This window comes from Oreochromis niloticus, linkage group LG9, assembly GCF_001858045.2.
Source record: "Oreochromis niloticus isolate F11D_XX linkage group LG9, O_niloticus_UMD_NMBU, whole genome shotgun sequence".
In the NCBI taxonomy this organism is placed as follows: Eukaryota; Metazoa; Chordata; class Actinopteri; order Cichliformes; family Cichlidae; genus Oreochromis; species Oreochromis niloticus.
Window position 1 is genome coordinate 21,945,718 of NC_031974.2, and position 22,981 is coordinate 21,968,698.

General features: G+C 39.5%; 1 protein-coding gene across 2 annotated transcripts in view; it reads right to left on the minus strand.

The window, feature by feature from the left end:
* Positions 1-22,981, minus strand: part of cntnap2a (contactin associated protein 2a) — a 348,699-nt gene that overhangs the window by 121,596 nt on the left and 204,122 nt on the right. For both annotated transcript variants that reach the window (XM_005471745.4, XM_005471746.4), the window contains exons 10-15: positions 22,477-22,626; positions 13,436-13,598; positions 7,913-8,019; positions 4,639-4,758; positions 3,651-3,766; positions 879-963 (exon numbers count right to left, since the gene is read on the minus strand). In XM_005471745.4, the coding sequence (XP_005471802.1) occupies positions 879-963; positions 3,651-3,766; positions 4,639-4,758; positions 7,913-8,019; positions 13,436-13,598; positions 22,477-22,626 (741 nt within the window). The remainder of the gene's footprint in view (positions 1-878; positions 964-3,650; positions 3,767-4,638; positions 4,759-7,912; positions 8,020-13,435; positions 13,599-22,476; positions 22,627-22,981) is intronic.

Sequence of the window (22,981 nt, forward strand, 5' to 3'; positions counted from 1 at the left end):
CACAGACAAACACACAAACCCAGTGAGATATTAAACTAAACACAAGCGTGCCTCTGTCACCACCAGAGGCAGCTGCACAGCTGTGAGCCCTCCTCTTGGTGCGTAGAGGCGTTTTAGCTGTTTAAGCCGTTCACACATGGCTAAACCGAACCATAACACAAATCAAATGTATCTAATCCACGACAAACCTTAAACAACCGCCAGCCTAACTAATATAAACCAAACTGACACAAAACCCTACCAGGCCTTGCTCAGGCAAACCACAGCCAAACTGACTCAGTCCAAACAAATCTAATGCAAATGTGTGTAATCCAAGTTAATCTAGTCCGAATGAGCAAAGCCAAAACACAACTCAGTTTCAGAGGTCTGCTTCAGTTGTATCGTGTGTAGTTCTGTTGGTGGCTAAAAACAAGGATGCAGGCAACGGTTCAAACATACACATGGGGAAAGCCAATGAAGGGTATCTTGCCATGGTGCTGGACAGCAACCAGCCACCAGAAAAGCTTTAAAGCTCCTTGGCATAAATACTGCAAATGTCTGGGATTCAGCCTGTGGGGCGGTAAACCATTTTTTAAAATATATTTGTAATTTCTGATTTGGTGATATTAGTAGAAAATCTGTAACAGGTCTATAATGAGACCTACCAAAGGCCATGTCATTAAATCCCCATGATTTTAACACTCAAAAAGAGCCCTAATAGAACAATCTTCAGTCTCCCTTATGCAGAATTCTCAGACAGAAGCAGACGTGTTTTTATATGTTATGAATTTTCCATCAAAGGTTGACTATGTGGTGAAAACCAAACCTCCTATCTGTGTCAGCACTGTCTACCCGTGTTTGAGTCAGCGGTGAATAAAGATGCCATCCTCAGCCTTTACCTGGAGTGTTGAGGAGTCTGGACATGCGACAGCTGTAGGCGATTTGCTGCTCACAGTATTCTGCACTGGTGGTGATGGCTGTCACCTGAAAACACAAGCAGGGATATGTATTTTCATTTTATGTTCTTCGACCAGACAGGCCCGTTTTATGTAAGAACAAATTATTGAGCTGTGAAACGAAAGAAAGAGCACTCTAAAGTTGTTTTAATTTTTGCCTTCTGTGACTCCGAGAAGCTGAAAATGGAATAAGCGGCCCCTACAAATTATGAAAGAACATAATTTGATGGATATGCTTATCAAACCATGTAATGTCATAGTCATCCTGCACATCCTACAGTCACTTCACTTTGGGGTGCCTTTAAACTTCACACACACAGTTTTCTTTTGACTGTGAGTGACAACTGCAATCTATAATCACTCACCAGAAAGATTAAGATATTGACTCTTGAGTGTGAGAACAGATTTAGGTAGTCTGAACTGTGTGTGGGTGAAGCACAGCAGGCAGGTGATGAGGGGATGATGATGGACACTTGTTATGTTAGTATATCGCAGTGTGTTTGAAAGACTGGCTGAATACGTGAAGTGCTGTAGCTCTGGCTGTATTATACTGCGATCACAAACTTAGTAACTTTGTCAAAACAGAAGAAAAACTGTGCTGCAGCATAAATGCTCACTGTGTTCTAAACCCAGGACCTCTGCTGTCAGTGTTTTGAAGCACCAGCTGCAGGAACAGCAGAGGCCGAGCGATAACAATCCTCTTAAAGAGGAACAAAATCCGCATTTGGAGGTTGGAAGTAACAGCTCTGTCAGTCAGAAGACCGTGGTTTGTCTCCCATTTTGGGGCTCAGTGTTTGTGTGACTTTGTTTTCACTTTCACTTTTTGCTTCGGTTTGTTTAGGAACCAAAAAAGTTTTAGAAGACATTTTGGTTTCATTTAAAGTATGACCCTTCACAGTATTAACCTGGCACACTGATATGATACTAACCCAGTCCTTTGACTGTCCAAAAGTAACAAGTTGGGTGCAGCTTTGAAAAAATGTATTTGATACTCTGAGCTAAGAAATGTTGAAATGTTACTGTAGTGAAAGACCATCCTGTGTGTGTGAGATCATTACAAGAACCATGCAGAAATTTCATTTCATTTCATTAGGTGGATCTGTTTAACTGCTGGCTAATGCAAACATCTAATCAGCCAATCACATGGCAGCAACTCAGTGCATTTAGGTATGACATGATCAAGACGGCCTGCTGAAGTTCAAAGTGAGCGGCAGTTCGCCTTGTTGTTGGCAGAGGTCATCTTTGAAGTAGCAGCAGAAGACCACACTGTGTATCACTGCTGTCAATCCAGGAACTGGAAACTGAGGCTACAATTCTCATGGGCTCAGGAGTTGGACAAAAGAAAGCTGGGAAAACATTGCCTGCTGTGATGATTCTGAATTTCTGCTGTGACAGAAATTTTGACAGTAGTGCCGGCATGAACGACATAAAAGCAACTGCCTCGCACTTAGGCTAGTAGTGGTATGATGATGTATGTTTTCTTGTCTGTACGTATGGTTGCCTAAGTGCTGCAGTGTCTAAGTGCCTATCTGAGTATTGTTGCTGGCCATGCCTATCTATTTATGACCACAGTGTCTTCTGATGGCTGCTTCTAACACTATGTTACATAGCTCAAATCATCTCAATCTGGTGTCTGGTTCACTGTGCTCAAATGGCCTCCACAGTTACCAGATCTCAGTACAACAGAGCACCTTGGGGGTGTGATTGAAAGGGAAATTCACATCATGGATGTGCAGCCAAAATGCAGCAGCTTTGTGATGCTATCATGTCGATATGGACCAAAATCTCTGGGGAATGTTTCCAGCAACTTATTAAATCTATGACATGAAGAAATGAAGACAGTTTTTAAGGAAAATGGGGGTCGAATGTGACACTAGGACAGTATAACCAATGAAGTGTCCTTTTAGTTTTCAATTATCATGCACTAATCACTGTATCTACTGATATGTAAAAACTCAAGCTATCCCAAATTCATGCTCTGTCTGTATGTTTACTTAACCAGAAATTACAGAGGCTGGGGAACACATTAGCTCTGGGAAAACTTCAATTTACATACAACTCGAGGCACAGCTCCACAAGCACATTCAGTATTCGCCAAGAAAATGATAAATGATTAGTTGCAATGATTGAACTATTCGGCACATATTCATTTAATAAATACAGTTTTGTGCCATGGGAAAAGAGACATGGGTTTTATAACTGCTTCACTACTTTTTAATTCACACACTGCATGCATAATGCTAATGCTAATTCAAGTCCATGTGACTTAGCCGTACAAGGAAAAATAAAGGCCTTTTTTTCAGCAAACAATACGAAGAAAATGCAGCTGCTTTCTCAAAAGCAGAGATCTCAGGGAAAACAGCCCAAAAATGAAACCCTATGGTCCTGTCAGCAACAGCAGAGTAAAGTGTGCCATCACCATATTAGGCTTGCTTTTAAAGGGTGGGATAAAATCATCTAAAACAAAACAGATGTTAGCAGTAGTCAGTAAAAAATCCTCACGGTTCTCATCGTTCATAACATGTATTAAGGGAGAAGCCCAGAGCCTGAGGGCTACAATTCAAACAAATCAAAACCCTTTTTTTCCACCTCATAATATATTCCTTTTCATTTTTAAAAAAAACATTTTTTGGCTTCTAAACCTAAGTATAATACTACTTTTGCCTTATTTGCAGACAAAACACTTTCTATGCATAACGTGTTCAAGTGCATTACCTGGTCCATTGAGGCACTGTAGTTGACCTGTAACACGGTCCGTCTGTTTCTGCTGGAGCCTGTGACTATGGTTTTGGGAGGCAGGTTGTTCATCACTGTGGTCCATACTTTGTCCTCTATGAAAAAAGACAAAACACATTCAAAATGAAAACAAGCCATAGCGCAATTTAAAGCTAGAAGACTTATTACATCGTTCATTTAATTTTACACATGCAATCGATTCGCACATGCAGACATAGCAACACATGAGTGCACAGACAAAGCGGCAGTTTAGCTGTCATGGCAGTGAAGTTCTTTCCGTGTAATCTAAGTTACAGCTATGAGACTCCGGGGTTTAATAGACACTTCTGTCCTGTTATAGTACGAACCAGTCACTCACACAGCTCCTTGTTCATTCACACTGTCAGTCAGGGAATGTGTGTGTGTGTGTGTGCGGTTCAGGTTTCTGAGGTGTGTGTGTGTGCGGGAGAGAGAGAGAGAGAGAGCGTGAAACTCTTAACATTTCAGAGGTGTGTGTGAGTGCGCTATTCAGCGTGACTAAGGGGCCAGCCAGTGGAGTGCAGTGACATTTCATTAAAAGTCTCGCCTTTGCTCTGCCTGCATGCTCTGCTGTTCCAGACTATCTACTTATTCCACTGTGTGTGTGTGTGTGTGTTCATGGATGTGTGCAGGTGTGTGTGTGACAGAAGAAGTGTCACTCAGACCCTTAGAGCACTCCTAGAGTTGCATAACAGCTTCGTTTCGTATATGTTTGTGGCGTGTGTTTTGATGTGCATGTGCATCTCAGTATGTGTGTTTGCTGCTGCTTCAGAAGTAAATGTCAGTTACTGTGAATATGTTGCCATGGAAACCACAGATATAACAGGTTAAGGCTGCTGCCTTCTGAGGTTAAGAACGCGAAGGGCTGCAGAGTTTATTTCCTTTCATAGGTCACTGGGGCTAGACAGTATGGAAGGCACACACGCAAACACACACTGGAGACACACACCTGTCATGTTGCAGTTAACTTTGAAGGGGCCAAGAGGTCCGCTGCCATCGGGGTCGATCCAGTAGGCATCGGAGGACTTGCCCAAATGCTTGTAGGCCTCACACGAAGGCTCATAGATCGCTGGAGCAGAGCAAGGGTGAAGAAAAATGAGAGCAAACATGAGCAGGTGAAGGAGGATGGGTATTAAAGGAAAAACACACGAAAATCCAGCGCACTATACATCCTCCCCAAAATTAGGCTTACAATACAAGTCTGTGTTTGACACCTACTCAGTGTGACACCACGTCATGTTGAGATATACACTGACACTGGAGAACATCCATATTTAAAGGAGCACAACTGTTGAATGGATGACAGATGAGAAACACTTTTTTCCTATTTATAAATCCTAACCAATGAGGCAAAAAAAATAAAAAAATAAAAAAAAAATAAAAAATGGCCGTGGGTGGTGGCAGTGTTAAGCTCTGGCTTTCCAGCAAAATCAGCAGTTGATTCCCCGTAAACAGAAAAGCGTTCATAGATTGACAGTTTTTTCTTTTCTTCTTTTTTTTTTTTTTTGCCCTGAGGCTGGTGCGAGAGAAGAGGCTACAGTGAGCCACTCAAAAATATACTATAGACAAATGCTAGAGTAACATTTCTGTTTTGTTATCTAATTCAGCAACTGAAGTTTCCGAATCCACGATGGACCTAAAATAGCAACTCAGTTTCCAAAGCTGCTTTCTTTCTTTTTTTCCCCCCTATTTTTATTTTCCCCTTCGTCCAAAAGGCAATTTCATATGGTTGCCTCTCTCACCGCATTGTCTCTATTCAGTGCCTGTCAAGGAGCGGCATCTTCTCCCTAACACTCGAGCAATCTAGCTGACAACATATTGATGTTGTGTTTGTGTTGACGTACACACTGACAGACAGGGACGGGGACAGCAGGAAGAATTACACATCAAAGCGAATTGCGAGCGTGACTTGAAGTGAAACTTTCTTGATTGAAGTGTGACTCCTCACAGGCTTAACAATGAGTTTAAAAAGAAAAAGAGCCTGCAATTTGTTCATAGTTCTTTCTTAGTTTGCCTACTATCACCTCCTTATTTCTGTCTGCAGTTTCTTTATTTTTCAGCCTTTTCTTTTCTATGTGTTCTCCAACTACTTAATTGATCTCAGAGTTTTGCAGGGTGGTTTTCTGATAAGAGGAGACTCTTTTTTTGTTAACCAAAACCAGTGTTGGGAGGATGTAACCGTACTGAGGAATCTCAAAGGATCAAGAGAATTGTTGAGGTTGAGGTTTCTGTTCTGGCTCAAAGCCATTGGTCAAAGGCTGTAATACAATGGTAGTTTAATAGCCAGCTTTTCTCCTAGGACTACTTCAGTGTTATGTACCACAACAGAAAGATTCAATGTGGAACAGAGAAATTCAGAGAAATTTCTCCAGAGGGAACTTAATTAGAATATTTAGTAAGTCAATACAAAAATTATGTCTGCAAATATTTACCATCAGAGTGGAATACTAGGGGGATTTGGAAAGGAGCTTATGGCAATACAATATTAAAATAAAAGCTGTAAATGCTGGTAACCACTGTGCTTATTTTTTAATGACAAAAAAATATAGTCAGAGTATTTAATTGTCATGAACTAAAATGCAGTTTTCAAAACTGTATCCTCTTTTTGTTAATTATTAACCATTCAGTTATTGTTTTTATCTCAGAATATGGTTAAAACATATTTTTTCTTCCATTAATTGACTATTAAGTACCTAATCACGAAAGGATGGGACACTACTGCACACTCCTGGGTCTTTAATTGGTGACATGTTTTAAATCATTTCATGGCGTCAAATTACACCATTGTTTTGTTTCACTCTTTATTTACGCTGCCATCGTAGTCCAGAGGTTAGCACTGCTGCCTCGATGCTAACCTCAAATTATAAGTGTAAATCTGGTGGTCATCAGGTTTGCCCTGTACCCATGTGTGCTGTCTGCAGGTACCTCAGCTTCTTTGTGCATGTTGGGTTAATAAGGTGCTTAAATGTAGAATAAAGCACTGTATGAATGCATGCTTAAATGAGCCAGTTGCTCTAAAGCACTTTGAGTGGTCAGTAAGACTGAAAAAGCACTATATAAATGCCCGTCCATTCCATTTCATCAACTTTGCCACCGACAAGCTCCACCAGAGAAACTATTTAGAGGTCCATGACAAAGAAGTGGCTCTTTAAGGAAGTGAAAAGAGTTGCTCATTCACTCTCTCTCCCCACACTTTACTGGCAGGTCTCCAGATTTGCCTCACACCTTTATAGCCGGAAACTAGAGACCTTCATTTCTAGGTTACTACTGCCTTAGGCTGTCTCTTATTAGTCCTAACTAATCTTGACAAATTTTTACAGAGGGCATGCGTGAAGTCAGCACCTTGTTTCCTCATTTGTTTCTTTCATGTATCATCACCAACAGCTGTTATTTTGGCACATATGCAGCACAATGCATCGCAGAGCACCATGTGGTTACATAGTGTTTCCATATAGCCCCAGAAACTCAGAGCTGTATGTGATACAGTAAGTGTATAGTAAATAGGGATGCAATTTTGGACACAGATTCACACATATAGAGAGATGCAGTCGCACAAAGACATTTCTTGATGTGCATCTTGCTTCATCTGTGTCTGTATTTTTTATGATCTATTCATTATTACCTACTTAGACCAACTCTGCAGTGCCTAAATTTGAAAAATGTCTTTTTCACTCACTTTATTCCTCTGGCTTTCTCTCACTTCCATTATATTAAATCTGCTCTTTTAGATTTATTTCCAGAACTTTACTTCCCCGCCTTCTCTTAAAAGAGAACAATCTTTGAGGCTTATGGGAGGAGGGATGGCATTCTCAAATTGTTAAGCATTAAAAAAAAAAAAAAAAAAATCCCGCTTTGCTCTCTCCGACTCTGTTCTCTTTGTGTTGTGGGGCTTTTTGGGTCGTATTCCTTTTTCTCTGTCGGAACAAAACACACAGTGTTGTCAGAAAAGCCTGAATCCCATGAATACTTCAAAAGTTCATCTGTCCCTCTAATGAGAATTGTGGCTTTGAGCAGGAAAAAAAAACAACAAACAGCTTAATCACTCAAAGTCGAATGGAGGAAGGCTAAATCAAACACACACACGCACACATGCACACACACACACACACACACACGGGCAGAGCAGAGTGGCCTATAGTGTTGTTCCACTGACGGGAAGACAAAGAAACAAAAAATGAATAGAACAAACAACTCTACACACAACTCACCACACACACACTTACAAGTATGACACGTTGCTCCAGTGTATCCAGTTCCATCACAAGTACAGCTGAAGCTGTCCCAGGTCTGTTTACACCGACCACCATGCTCACAATGATTGGGCATACATCTAGAGAAAGGACCACAGCAATAGCACTTTTACAGGAAATGTTTTCAACACTTGTTGCTTTAAAAACTTGCTTTATAAAGAAATACACTACCATTCAATATCTGCCACTCAGAAATGTTCTTATTTTCCAAAGGAAAGCACATCGATTTTTATAGATTTATTTTTACATTTTTAATGATACCTTGATAGCACCCATCCAACAGCACATTGTGTTACTTAATGCAATTTATGACTGTAAAAAGCTTATTGATCAGAAAACAATAAAAGCTTCAACAAAAGCTTTTCTAACTAAACATTTTGAACCGTGAGTCAGCGTGTGAATGTTAGAAAGTGTGTGCCATCGATAAAACCGCTGTATGAATGGTTCTGTGATTAGCTGAACGGGGCTTGAGCCAGAAAGCGCTTTGAGTGCTCAACTGAGTAGAAAAGCACCATGTAAGTGCCAGACCATTTATCAAATATTTTCTCAAAATGGCCCAAACTCACTAGAGTATTTTTGTTCTCCAAAACAAAAGATATTCCATTCTGATACTTAATTCTGTTCCCAGCTTTAATTGAACCGAACTATAAAAGAAAAAAAAAGAAGACATTCTAATTCGCAGCTGAGCAATGGGACAAATACACTAGAGTCTCTGACTTGGAAACAGATCTCTTACAGCAGCACCATCTGAGTCAGATGGTGCTAGGTTGTGAAGAGAGGAGTGGATTCTTTTCTAAAAAAAAACAAAAAACAAACAAACAAAACATTTTCGTTGCTTTTTGTTTTGGTAATTTGCTCCTTTTCATAGAACAACAGAATATTCTGGGCTATGGTAACATGAAGAATTAACAATTTAATGTGACAAACTTGCAATAGGAAGCTGGTGACTTCTGTATGCCCATGTAGACATCTCATTAAAAACTTGTTCATGACTCATTACCACAACAACTCTAATTAATTTTTATATTATATATTATATATATATTACTGTGCTTTTTCTTTTTTATAACAGATGAGATCAGTATATATCTAAATTTCGTGATAAACAATGTTAAGGTGCACTATATCTAACTCGTTGAAAAGGAAAGGAAATACATTAAAACAATGTTCATCTTAAAGAGGAAAACTTGCCCAAGGTGATTACTTGTAGGTTAAATGAACTGTGACCACATTGAGATTTTCTTTTGAAGTCCATTACTATAGCTAGCTACTATCTAAAGAAATACAGGCCTGACAGAAAGGCATCCCTATTCATCTGAGACTACACAGAAGATTTATAATATAATAATAAAAGAATTTGATTCTATGAGTTGAGATTAATGTAAGTTTTATGATTTCACTGACCTTAGGCCCTTGAAAACTATCACACATACCTTTGCAGGCAAAGGATACTAAATATTTATGCTGTAAAAAAAGCTGATTCAAAAGGACAAAACCAGCGATAAGATCTAAACCATTCAGTCAGTATGATGATAATTTCTAATGATTTAAAATAGAACTTAGCAAAGAACCTTCGTTCTTTGAATTTCCACATATTTTCTCCCTGTTTGGACTCTTTTCACAACCAGTGATGTCGTTATTAGCTTTATAGGTTCAATGAATCTGTCAACATTTCTATTCAAGGTGTTCACAAGAACAAAAAGAAAGCAGTAATACTTGTGGCACGGACACCCAGGTGTCAGTGAAAAAAATGCAGGAGCTACTGGTGACCTTGGTTAACTGTAAACAGTCTGGAATAACTCACAGTTTTAATCGGACCATGTGTGACTTCTGAAGTGTGTGTCTGCCTATAATAAAATAAAACGTCATTGATTATTGAGTGCACGAGGCGACTGACCTGCTAATGATGCTGAATCTCACTGTTCCATTTTAGGTTTCTTAACATACAGCATATTGTTATTGTTAAAATTTAGTCTCTATATTCACAGATGGAAGTAAACAGAGTGTGAACACAGCACTGAGCACACAGCAGTTAAGACATCACAGTTTTTCTTGTTAAAATTTGAATACCAACCCAAATCCCAAGCACATCAAAGTTCTGTGGTTTGATCTGCCTGCAGGCCTGTGGGGATGGATCCCGAGGCACGGGAGTCTTAAAGCGGGGTTTTCCACACATACAGTCACGTACGAGTTATGCGATTAGAATTTTTAAGTCTGCTTACTTGAATGTAATAAAATGATGTTAGCAGGAAAGCGAGCTGGAGGACAAACAAACACTGACTCATAAAAGCTGCAGGGGTCCTTTAAAATGCTGAGTTCTTCTCCAGCCTCACTGGGAGTCGGGCAGTTAAGCAGCACAAATATTCCACCTCTGGAGCTAGACATGATGATTACTGCTGTTGTGCACACAATACCGATGAAAGTGACATACAACTTTGGCCTTGTTCACATAACATACGATAGCTTCACCGACAGCAGAGGCAATTGTAATTGTCCCCATTTTTTGATTTCTTTGTATATTTGGACTCAGTGTACTTAGAAAATGAGGGAGACAGCATGTGCTGTAAAAAAATGAAATAAATAAAATAAATGAAAATCCTGCCTGTCTGCTAGGCTACAAATTATTTGACAAGCATTTGGCTATGTACAAAATTGACCCAGTGGCAATCTAAAAGCTGTGAAAAACAAGCTTCCTAGTGTGACACTAGTTTGCACAGCACATGGTAGCTTCTATGAACTACACTGTAAAACTAATTTCGGAGGATGTCAAATGAAACAACTAAAAGTCTTTAAAGATCTTACCTGTGTATGTTTGTTAGCATAGTATATTAGCACGTTAACGCAAATTAATCTGCTATCACGGTCAACGTGATTACAATTTTTTAATGCATTTAACGCATTTGGAGTGCAGAATGACTCAAAATCCCTGAAATGCTTCTGTCAACGCATTTCGCACCGCACTAACGCGTTGACGCCGTGCAGCCCCAAACATACATATATATATATATACAGTATATACCTATATATGCATATATGAAAGTGGGATGAATACAAATCCTGCTCACTTGACTTTAAGGTCTGCAGCCTGTATCTAATACTAAACTAAAACATAAAGTACATCACAACAGTAGATTATTGCAGTTTCATCAATGGTGCAGAGGGTATGTTGATGACTACACTAGCATTAGCGCTAAAAACAAAAAAACAATCTATGATTCAATTCCAGTTACATCTTTCAGCCTGGCTTCTTGTTATGATATTGCTAAATTTTCCTGATAATTTTCAAGACATTTCCCTGTTCCTACTTAATCTAGGCGTTTCCAGTCCAGAGGTAATGTTAGTCATTTCTTAAAAAGGTTCGTAGTGGTGTAACGGTTAGGTAGATTTTACCTATTTGAGTCGTACTTGAGTACAAATATAGAGTAGAGCACACCTAACAAATTGTGTGCTAATTGTTACATCAATTTCATTGAGTATATTTTTAAAAGTTTGTTTTTACAGTGTAACAAGGTTCAGATAAAGGGCCTTTCACAGAGTGTTGCAATTGACAATCACAAAAGACATTATGCTCAGCAAGCTGTGATCACTCAAGTATACTAACTATATATGCGGCTGGCTTTGTAGATTTTTCTTCTTTTTTTTTCCTGAAAACAAAGACATTTCGGCAAATTTATGAGCGTGTGTGGTTTTATGTTTGCCTCGGCAGTATTACAGAACAACAGTGACATTGTGGGAATTTGCATGGGCACAGCTATGTGTCCACCTGAGAGTGTGTCTGTTAGGTTGTGTGTAGTTTTTGTTTTTTCCACTATCTCACCCTAAACACAATCTCACAGTGGAACGGCATTGATCAAAGGGAGGTCAGACAGGGCTATTGAACTGCCTTCAAAGACATTCTGATTAGTTAGATGGTAACAGTGCACCCATTCATCTTCCATGGCAGAACAAGGCCCACCTCAAGTACTGCAGGGCTTATACAAAACATTTGAAGTAATAGACTTGGGCAATACTGGGAGCACAGAGAGTAGGATAGTTTCATTAAATTTGGAAACTTCAGTGTTAGTTCATGTCCAAAATAAAGTTTTTTGGCTATGGACAGTTTTTTTTCTCCACCTGTGAATGCAGAACTTTTCTGGAGAACTGTCAGCACATCTGCTATTGCATTTTCAGTATGCAGCAGCAGAAAGCCAACTTCCAGTGGTCTGTAACACTCTCGGTCACTCATCTTTGTGATCGTTCCTCCGTACAGTATAGTGTACGTCACATAGAGGCAGTTGCACAGAATTCAAAATAAACAGCTTCAGTATTCTGTTGATGTGAAATTGTAACACTGGTGTGTAACATTTGATCAAATTAAAACATCATAATAATGCAGTCTTCTGGCTGACTCAGTCAATTAGCACCTCTCAATTGGGCATTTGATTGCACAGCACAATGCAAAACAGAGTCAAACAGAGTCAAAATGCAAATTTTGACTTTGTAAGCATCTTGCTATTTACTGGATGACATTTCAAATCAAAATTATTATTATCATTCATATTAGGTATGACACACACTGTGTCATACTCTGCCTCAAAGAACCCCCTCCTCCTGACCCCCCTCCAGGTACACTGTAAGAATAAACACATTATGAACAAATACAATACGTTTCATTCATTATTAGAGGAGAGGAGAGCACAAAAAGGATTTTGTGACTAGAGTTGTAAACTAGGTGGCCTAAACTGTCACAAACACTTTAATAGAAACATTATCTGAAAATGCCAATGACAACACTGACATAAACAGGATTTTCTGATGAGTCTGCCTGTGTAAGTGTGTGCCCAAGCAGTCGTCTGAACTCAAGATTCCCAGCCAGTCAGACCACTTGTGGCGAACCTAAATTGATCACAATCAAGCAGGGGTACTTGGTGTGTTCTTCGCTCACCAAGGATATCGATGGAGGTCATTGACAAACCTCACCTGAAGACAAATCACTAAATAATACGTGACTAACACTGCTGGGGTTAAACTTGTCCTCAAAGTTTAAATGGTTTTGTACACAGGCATCCGTTTCAGTGCAGACAAATGTTGGAATAGAGCTCAAGGCATGGGTGACTGCATGTATGGCGAATCCATTCCAATGCATTTGTCTAGTCCATGACAACGAAATAAATTGAAATGTCAACAAGTTTAATGAATGCTTACAGTGAGCCAACATCGGAAATGCTGTGCAGAATTTCCATGTCTGGTATACTTGGCAATAAAACAGAACTGCATGGCTCATTTTTGATGTTTGATTAAGATTGTTCACTGTTTTCCACTGATAAAATACACACCTCCTTGCACTGTAATTTTGCCCCATCAACTATACGCATTTATCTGACAAGCAGTCTCTGGATCGGAATTCAAAGACTCCACATGGCGCTCTTGTCTACCATATGATTCTTCCCATTTAAAACCAGTTGATTTATATCAATCATTGTGTTTGTCCCCTGCCCATGCCTGACCCACTCTTACCTGTCTATGATTGCACACATGTCCAGGCTGACATTCTCAAAAGCTCCCACAGTGCCTTTCTCCACAGCATGTAGATCAGCAGGTTGGTCATCAACCAAGATTGCTTGCATGCAGCCTTGAAACGAACGCTGGGTTGGTGGAAACAGTGTTTGCAGAAAATAACCTGGAACCCATACAAGAAACAAACAAAAGAAAAGAAAGTAAAACATTGTTACATAAAAAATGGCAATTTTCTACTGACAATTACAGATAGTTGGAAGTGGAAAAAATGCTGTAACTATTTTTGAGAAGGAACAGAAACAAAGGGATGCATAAAAGCTTGTTTTAATAGTGAAATGAAAGAAGTGGGAGATTGGAGGAAGAGCATAATAGGATTCTTTCAATCTCACGATTTAAAACACACCGTGAAAAGAAGACCTTGCGAGAAAGCAGACGTCAAACAAAACAGTGACATTATCCTTGATGAGCAACAACACACCTGGCCAGTGAATGGTTATTGTCCCCTTTTTTACAGCCATGAACCTTCATCACTTGTCTTGTTTTAGAGCTTATCCGCAAGGCCCATTAGACTTAATGCTGGTGCTAAGACTGCAATAGGCTAGAGGACATACAGATTTTACTCTATACTGTACGTTTATGAGGTACAGGAGTCAATGGCCCGTCCAGAGGTTTCACTGGGCCTTGACTGAAGAGGGGACAAGGCTAGGACAAAACTATACACACAATATTATTCCTGTGTGTATTTTTGGAACATTCTTTATCTTCTACAAAACTTCACTGATATATGACAGGTTTACATGTACTCTACATGCATGTCTTCTACATGTTTAAATCTGCCTTCGTGCTTTGTGTCTAATACTTGCACAGCATACAGTATGCGAGCGTAAATCTACAGAGCACAGGCAGTCCAACAGCACACGGGTCACTCATAAAACACAACCGCTCAATGACATCTCCATCATCGTGATGATATAAGCTGTCACACTCTCCAGCATGCCTATCAGCTTCAAGGCCAAAGCATCAAAGAGACTTATTATACAAGGCGTGTGCACTGGGTGTGTGTGTGTATGTGTGTGTATACATCGACATAATTGTAGTTTATGTCCCTGACACAAAGCATATAAAACAGTAGAAAGTAAACAGTATGTATAAGGGTATGTCTGTGTGCGTTTGCTGGATTCATCCTGTTCTTCACATCTTTTGATTTTCATCTCCTCCTCCCAAAAAGTTTCTCCTGTCATCCTTGCCATCTGTCTCTTCTCCTGCCACACCTGCCTGGTGTTTTTTTTTTTTCCAGAGAGAAACACACAGAGAGAGAAAGACAGAGAGGGAGACATAGAAAAGGAAGAGAAGATGGGAAACAGAGCAGACTGCAGCTGGCTGGCAGCACTTTGTGTCCTGTGGATAGCTTATAAATGCAAAGGAAATCCAGCTATCCTGACAGTTTGGCAGAATGAGTGGCACCATGCATGAAGCTATGGGTGGATGTATGTATGTTGCTCGGCCATGAAAGCCAGCGGGAGGTTTGTTTCTCTGCTTCTCTTTTCAAGCCACCAACTGGGTGTTTTTTGCAATTAAAATTCAACACTATATCCAATTAGTTTATTAGGTGTCACTTTATAAATTACTCTTTTGATTCAAAATACTTTTTTAAGAGCAATAATTGAAATGCACCTGTATTTCTACTAAAACCGGCATGCTTCAGGTGACAGCTGACTTTGGGTTAAAAGTTAATCATCAATCAGCAAACAAAGGCAAAAATCTGATATCTAGAATACGCTAAATGAATCCAAACATCTGTAAATCACTATTTAAAAGACACAGGTGATCATTTATCCATATGAATGAGCGCTATAAATGCTCCTATTACCATATTGCATATTAAATGATTAATAGATGGATAAATAAGACTCAGAGAGTATGTACATTTTGCAGTAGTAGAGTTTTAAATAGATTTAAAGTACAGCATTTTATTTTATTGTTACTCTAAAGCCATGACCAGACATAACCAATGTTAATATATAGTTACAATTCTGTTTTAGTCTGCCTCCCTGGGAACATTTTTATTTCCCCAAGAAGCTTCAAGAAGATTAATTTTTTATGATTTTAAAATATGTATTACTGTATGAATGTAATGCAGCTATACTCACAAGAAGTTCAAGATTCAGACCGCTGTTAATAGAAAGTCCAACAAAGACAAAACAATTGCTGGAAGCAAAGCAAATGCATCACCATACATCAGATCTTCTAGTCTAAATTCTAGATAAGAATTAGCAGAACCTATTTCTCCCTGATTTCAATGTCATTCATTCCTTTAATTTGCAGTATTACTACAAACAGAAGGACTCTGTTTCTTATAACCGTTCAGAATGTGGAACAACAGCAATAATCCCCTGCAGTCTTGTTGGCACACTATCACAACCCCCCCTGTTGGGCCAAAAGAGCTCGTCTTACAATACACATTGGAAAGACCAGCACCAGCGTTCTTCTACCTGTGCACGGCTGGCTCTCAGGCTATGTTTCCAAATCCCATTACATTTAGAGGTATGTGTCTGCTTCAGGAGGAGGCAGGTTGGAAATCTGCCAATATGCTCAGAGGTAAATTATTAAACAAATATTCCAAGGATGTAACTCTAGAATATATTCAGAAGAGACAAGAACTATTGCCAAACACAATATGTAATTTCACACAAAACCAAGAATGCACTCCAGGAAAGGAAAGTGCTTATCTGCTGACCACCTGCTGCAGTTTGTCCCTTAGCAATTTCCCCTAACTGTCCAAAAAAAAGTCCTCAGAGCACCTTATAGAGCACTCTCAAACAAACGTAACGCGCATTAATGTCAAACAAAACTCAGGTCAATAAATTATTGTGTGGCGCCTTAGCTGATATGCACGAAAACAGAACTTTATGAACTTAAACAAAATGACACAAGATGCACATACAGCACATGGACTGCACTTTGATAAATGTGGTTGCCAGAGTGTCATGTCTTATTCATCACAAGCCTTGGGATGTAAAGGTAGGATGTAAAGGGAACGGCATGCAGGAAGCATGGCTGAAAATCTGCTGTTCATTACAAGTTACAGCAAAAGGAAAAATTGAAGAACTTAAGATACTAAAATGACCAAAAGAAAGCACTGGAGGACTACAATGCTCTGTTTCAAGAAGGTAAAAAAATATACTGTGTCATGGTGTACAGTCTATGTGTAGTAATGGGAAAGCAACTGTAGGACTTTTGTCATGATGAGTCATTTATTCACAAATAGAAAATGTGAAAGAAGTCATTCGATCATTTCCAAAATGATGAAAAGAAGCAATGAGCTATGAAAAGCTGTGACAATATTTGGAACGACTCAGTATTATCAAATGTATAAGAAAGTCAAGATTTCAACACTACAATAGGAAACACTACATACTCTTTTTCGCACCCCCCTACAGACAGTTATCAAATGCTAGAAAGCTTCAGAGTGGAACGTCCCATAATTGACTGCTTTCTCATTAGTGCATCAATTTTTTCCCCTCTTCCTGAATAGAAAATATGACTTCGTGTCTCCGTGTATGTGCACTTGTGTGTGATTGTGTGCGTCTCCCTGTCGTGCCTCTTGAGAAATTCAATTTATGGATGTCTTCTGCCAGTCACTTACTAATTTCTCTAAGCGTAGCGTCATGAGTGAAAAACTACTCTCCGTAAAATGGGCTTTGGGTTCAGGAGACTGCTTCTAAAAGCAGGTGCTCAATGGACAGGGGAGTGGAGATGAGAGGAGCAGGCGAGGAGTCCAGTGGGAGGCAAAGGAAGGGGTTAAAGCAAATGAAATAATGAGAAAAATGAAGACATAAGGTAGGGAGGAAATTTGAAGGAGCAAAACAGAAAGAAACCTGAAAAGAATAGAATGAAGAAAGAGGGCAGAGTAAAGGGCACGTTCAAAGGCTCAAAGCCTAGGTCTTTCTTGCCACTGACATCCTCAGTATAATATCTTATAACCTTGCAACCTTGGGAGAGGTGCCAAGTGAATTTTAATGCCACAGAAATTAAATGGCAGGGCTATTACATCACAAGGAAAATTTCTGAATGGCCGCAGAACTCAGAGATTTGCACTGTCAATTATTAAGTAATTTCAGAGGAAGCAAAGCAGTCTTATCTCAGCTGTTATTAACCGACACGCAAAAACTGCACATTGTAGACAATAAATATATATATAAAAAAGGAAATAAGGAAGAATATTCAATAAAGGGAAATATTATGTACTCAATTTGCATAGCCTTTAAACTCCTTGGGAATGGTACTTCATTTGCATGATGTTCCATCATAGTCAAAATCAAATCAAGTAAATATACATTAAAATTTACCACTGATTTAAATTAGGTAATTTATTTAGTTAATAAAAGCATGAATTAGCAAATATTTCATGTCAGTATGCATGCCTTCATATAACATATGAATAACATTAATTTTAATGTTAAAAGCAATGAAAGGCTGTTTTACGCAAAAGAAAAAAACAGTCTTTTTCATATAAGCCATTTCTATGCACACAAACTTTGCTGTGATTTGATTAAATACAGACTGACATTTATATGCCGTATTTGTGTGTGTGTGTGGGTATAAGTAAAGCATGTAAAACATGCGTTCTCAGACTTAGTGTTAGTCTTACTGTATGTACAGCCTTACTTATTAGTGACAGTCACGCCTCAATAAAACCCTAATTGGTGCTAATGTGCTTTAATGTTGCAGTTGTGGCAGAAAAAAAATATAACTGATGATTATAGAAGGAGGTAGATAGTTACACCCACTTTCCTGTAACTCCCTAGCAAAGTTAGGGTGCTATGCTATCAAAGTGAATGGAATAGTTACTCTAGACCAGTGGTGTCCAAACCCAGGCCTCGAGGACCGGTGTCCTGCAGGTTTTAGATGTTCCTTGATCCATCACAGCTGATTTAAATGTCTAAATTACCTCCTCAACATGTCTTGAAGTTCTCCAGAGAACTGGTAACTAATCATTTGATTCAGGTGTGTAGACCCAAGTTGAGATCTAAAACCTGCAGGACACCGGCCATCGAGGCCTGGAGTTGGGCAAGCCTGCTCTAGACTGACATTTCCTATTGAGCTAATTTATTTTTCATGGAGACCAAATGCTCGTGACTTAGAACAAGATCCAAGAGAGAGATGACACATCACTGTGGTTATTAATTTATATATATATGTTGTTTTTAACTTTTTTAACTAAAAAACGACTTTGTTATTATAAAAATCCCTATTCAAAATTGTTGAGTCAAAGATGGGGTTGACAACAAAGAACAGCACAGAAACAACATAAAACCAAGAGCATAAAATATATCTCTGCTATTACATAGTCGCATGGTACTTGTTTACAAAGTAGGGTTCAGTTGGTGGTCTCTGATCTACAACTGTTGCCAGCGGAAGCACAGCAGAGTGATGCCTTACAGCCATGTGATTTGAAGCAGATGGCTACCTGGATGGCTGAACCTACATAAATTACTCACAGAAATTAACTCAAGCCTTGTCCTGTATATAAAAAAACAGGGATTGCTCATAATACTGTGAGGTTTCTGCTAATTGTGGCTCACTGATAGAACAGTCTCAGTCACAGTGAAAGTGGTGATGGAATACTGTTAGAGAGCTTTAGGACAGCTTAATGGGCTTGGCCTCTTTGACTCATCAAGCCGAGCGATCAGAGAGAGTAATTGAGGGCAAGCCAAAGGCTAAACTATCTTTTGTACATTCACTATATTATTCTGTTACCTCTGAGATGGAAATTAGCCTCTGAATGTGATGAGCGGGATGGTTTCAATACATATGCTGCATATTTTATCTGAGCTAATGTAGTTCTGTGTGTATGTAGGAGACCATAGCCATGGTCACAGACATACATCTTTTCATGTGAGTTACAGACTTGCGTACTAACTTAACCGACACATATAGGATTTTCGGCTACCTCTTTGATAACAAGGAGGGAAGATATTGAATGAAAGATGTAAATTTCCATTAAAATTCACACACTTTTCCACATGGAATTTCGCTGTTTCTACAGTATTTAAATATACCAAACCTAATCACAGCAAAATGAAGAGAAAATGAAAATAACCCTAAGAGCTAAACACAAGCTGCATCAGTGCACACTGTTTTCCACGAAACAGCTCCTAAAAGTTTTTCCCTAGCCACTAAAGTGCTGGCCTAAATATCATTTTGTAGTTTTTTCCACAGTAATAATCAACAGTTTTGTATCCCCTGCAGCCTTCAAACTTGTGTTTACCACCAGGCTCCCTGCTCCTCAGCATTCATTATGTCATGTAAAATTAACGAGAAAAACCCCAGTCACAGTTCCTGCCAATTCAGCGCACTACCTCCATCAAAGGGGAGAAACGACTGAAGAACATTGCTGGGTTTTTTTCAGTTGCTGCAATGTGTATTTAGTGTTTATATGTGATTACAAACTGTATGTGCTTATATGCAAGGGAACTGCAAAGTGGTGTGGAATACATACTACATTGCACTGTACATGGTTTTTATGTATCAGGGCGATCGTGGCTCAAGAGTTTGGAGTCCGCCTTGTAATCGGAAGGTTGCCGGTTCGAGCCCCGGCTCGGGCAGTCTCGGTTGTTGTGTCCTTGGGCAAGACACTTCACCTACCGCCTACTGGTGTTGGCCAGAAGGGCCGATGGCGCGATATGGTAGCCTCGCTTCTGTCAGTCTGCCCCAGGGCAGCTGTGGCTACAACTGTAGCTTGCCTCCACCAGTGTGTGAATGGGTGGATGACTGGGTATGTAAAGCGCTTTGGGGTTTTTAGGCGGGGCTAGTAAAAGCGCTATACAAATACAGGCCATTTACCATCACCAACCAACCTATGGTGCAGTATTTTGCTCTTTTTAATTATTTTTTTCCATATAAAATTCAGTGAATCTTGAATGTGGTAATGTGGTAAATTTAACAGAATGGACATGATCTGGGAATCAAATGCCTGGCGACAGTGAATACTGTTGCAAAGCCACAAGGTCTGAGACTACCTGCACAAGTCAAGGGGCAGGATTATGTCAAGGCACAAATCTAGGATTAAACAACTGGGAGTCTTCCTGGAGCTGGCTGTCTGGCCAAACTAAGCAACTACCAGAAAACATAGTACATAGTGCTAACAAGAACCAGATAGTTCTTTTCTAAAGTGAACCAGCCATCACTACTGCTCATCATACCTGATACTATCCCAGTGGTAAGGCACGCTTATGCCACATTCATGTAGAGTTGATGTTTTCTGTATGGACTAGTTGGGCTTCAGGGAATGGTTAACAGCTAAAATAGAGACATATTCTTCAAGAAAGCTTTCTCCAAAGCACTCAGGACTGAATCAAAGTTTCACCTTTCAACTGGACATGACCATAAGCATAAAGCCCCCCCCTCAAAAAACAAACTGGAGTGGCAACTCTGTGAATGTCTTTGAGTGGCCCAACGACAACCCTGCTGTGAACTCAGTGAAATATCTCTGGAGAGACCTAAAAATGAACACTGACCATCTGCATCAAAACTGACAGAGCTTAGGAGGATCTGCAGACAAGAATGGCAGAAAATCTCCAAATCCGTGTGCAAAGTTTCTTGTGTCATACCCAATAAAATTCAAAATAAAATGCAAAAACTGCCAAATGTGCCTCAACTCAAGTACCATAGGTTAAATAAAAACATCAGGAAACTTGCTTGAAGTATTCATCACAGATTAATTGGCCTTGCCTTACTCTTTCATGTGCTAACCTTTTTTATTTACCTTATAAAACCTTCTTTCTGTATTTTGCCATTCCTGCGTGTCACTCTTTTGAACTATTTCTTCTCTTCTTTTTTGGACTTCCTTCATCTAACTGTCTCCTCTGCCCTCTTCATGGAGTAAAGACATTGCGGAGATCCTCTCCTCTCCTCTCAGCCACTATTGATTCACAACTCAGTTTACTGAAATCAATAAATCACCAATTGCATCAAGTGGAGACTAGAGGGTGAGAAGGAAAAGGAGAGAGGAGATATAAAAGACAGACAAAGACTAAAAAAAGAGAGAGCAAGTTGGGATATCAACAATGAAAAATGAAGAATTAAATTCAATGATTCTGCAACAGCCTAGATTGACAGAAGACCTTCAGAATCCTTCAGAGATGTAACAGACTCTAGACTAAAAATCCATTAGCCCATCAAGGTCTCACAGACTTTGATTTCATATATAAAAAAGTACGGAGTCATCATGGACTTGGGGGATTTACTCAAACCAGCTAAGAGTAAATTAAAATAGACAACAGAATAAAAGTACTTGGGCTGTGTTTTTGTCGGGTGCTCTGATCCTTATTGACTGGCCTGGGGAAATGATTTTGCTCGATGGAGGAGATTGTGCTCAGATAGAGAGCGGTGGGGGTGGGGGTGGGGGAGGCATGATGGAGCTATCAGAGCTGGACTATCTCTCTAAGTTACTGTAATTTCATACAGGTGCCCACACATACACACACACCCACACACACATGCACACAAGTACACTTAGATACGGACCATCTTCCAACAGACAGACAGAGGTGTCTGGCATCATTAACCTGGCGTCTTCCTAATTCTGACAGATTGAGGCTGCTGCTTGTGTTATCGCTCTTTCTATCTCTCTGTGAGTGTCTGTTTGTTATAGTTTGTGTCCCCTATATATATGGTGATGTTGCTGTGCCTGGGCTCTTGCTAAGTGAGCAACTTTCAGTTAAACTTTGATCATTTTTGCCTTAACACATACACATGTGCAAATATGGGTGATTTAGAAATATTGATTTAGATTGAAAAACTATCTGCAAATAACCACAAAACCAACAAAAGTTCTATATGAACAGCACAGATAAGTTAAATCCTAGTTGTAAAACATGAAAAATAAACATGCAGCACACCTCCTCAAACATAGGGAGCATGTGATGGAGTACACACACCCACACTGTAGAGAAATGTGATGGAAATGAATGATGTTGGTAGTAAAGGGTGTCTAGTTCTCATTAGAAATGTGGTGTTGGTGCTGGGTTGACCCTTACCTCCGAGGTGATAGGTTCCTCCCGTGGTGATGCTGAGAGGTGAGACGGAGCGCACAGCAGACACCTCCTCGCCGTCTATCGTCAACATGGCAAAGTTCTCCTTGGCAACCAAACGTATTGCATGCCACTGGCCATCATTGAGGCCTGAGCCTGGAAAAAAGCAATAAGGCAAAAGCATTTGTGTAAATCCCTGGATGTAATAATAAAACTTGCTGAGAAAAATAAAAATAAAAAAATAATAAAAAAAAATCCCACCACACAAAACTCAATACTGGTACTTTTTACCCCCATAGGTCCAAGTTATTTTTTTTAATAGGAGAATATAGAAGAATATGTAAGGCCCTGACTGGGATTTGTCAATAAGACAATTGGCTGGGTGAGAGGTGTGTGGGTGATTCATTCTGTTATGTGTGGCTATCCCTCTCTGTTTACCTTCTACTTTTATATTCAGCATATTTTTTTCTCTACAACAATGGCACTCCTGTGTGCCTGCTGAATGTGATTC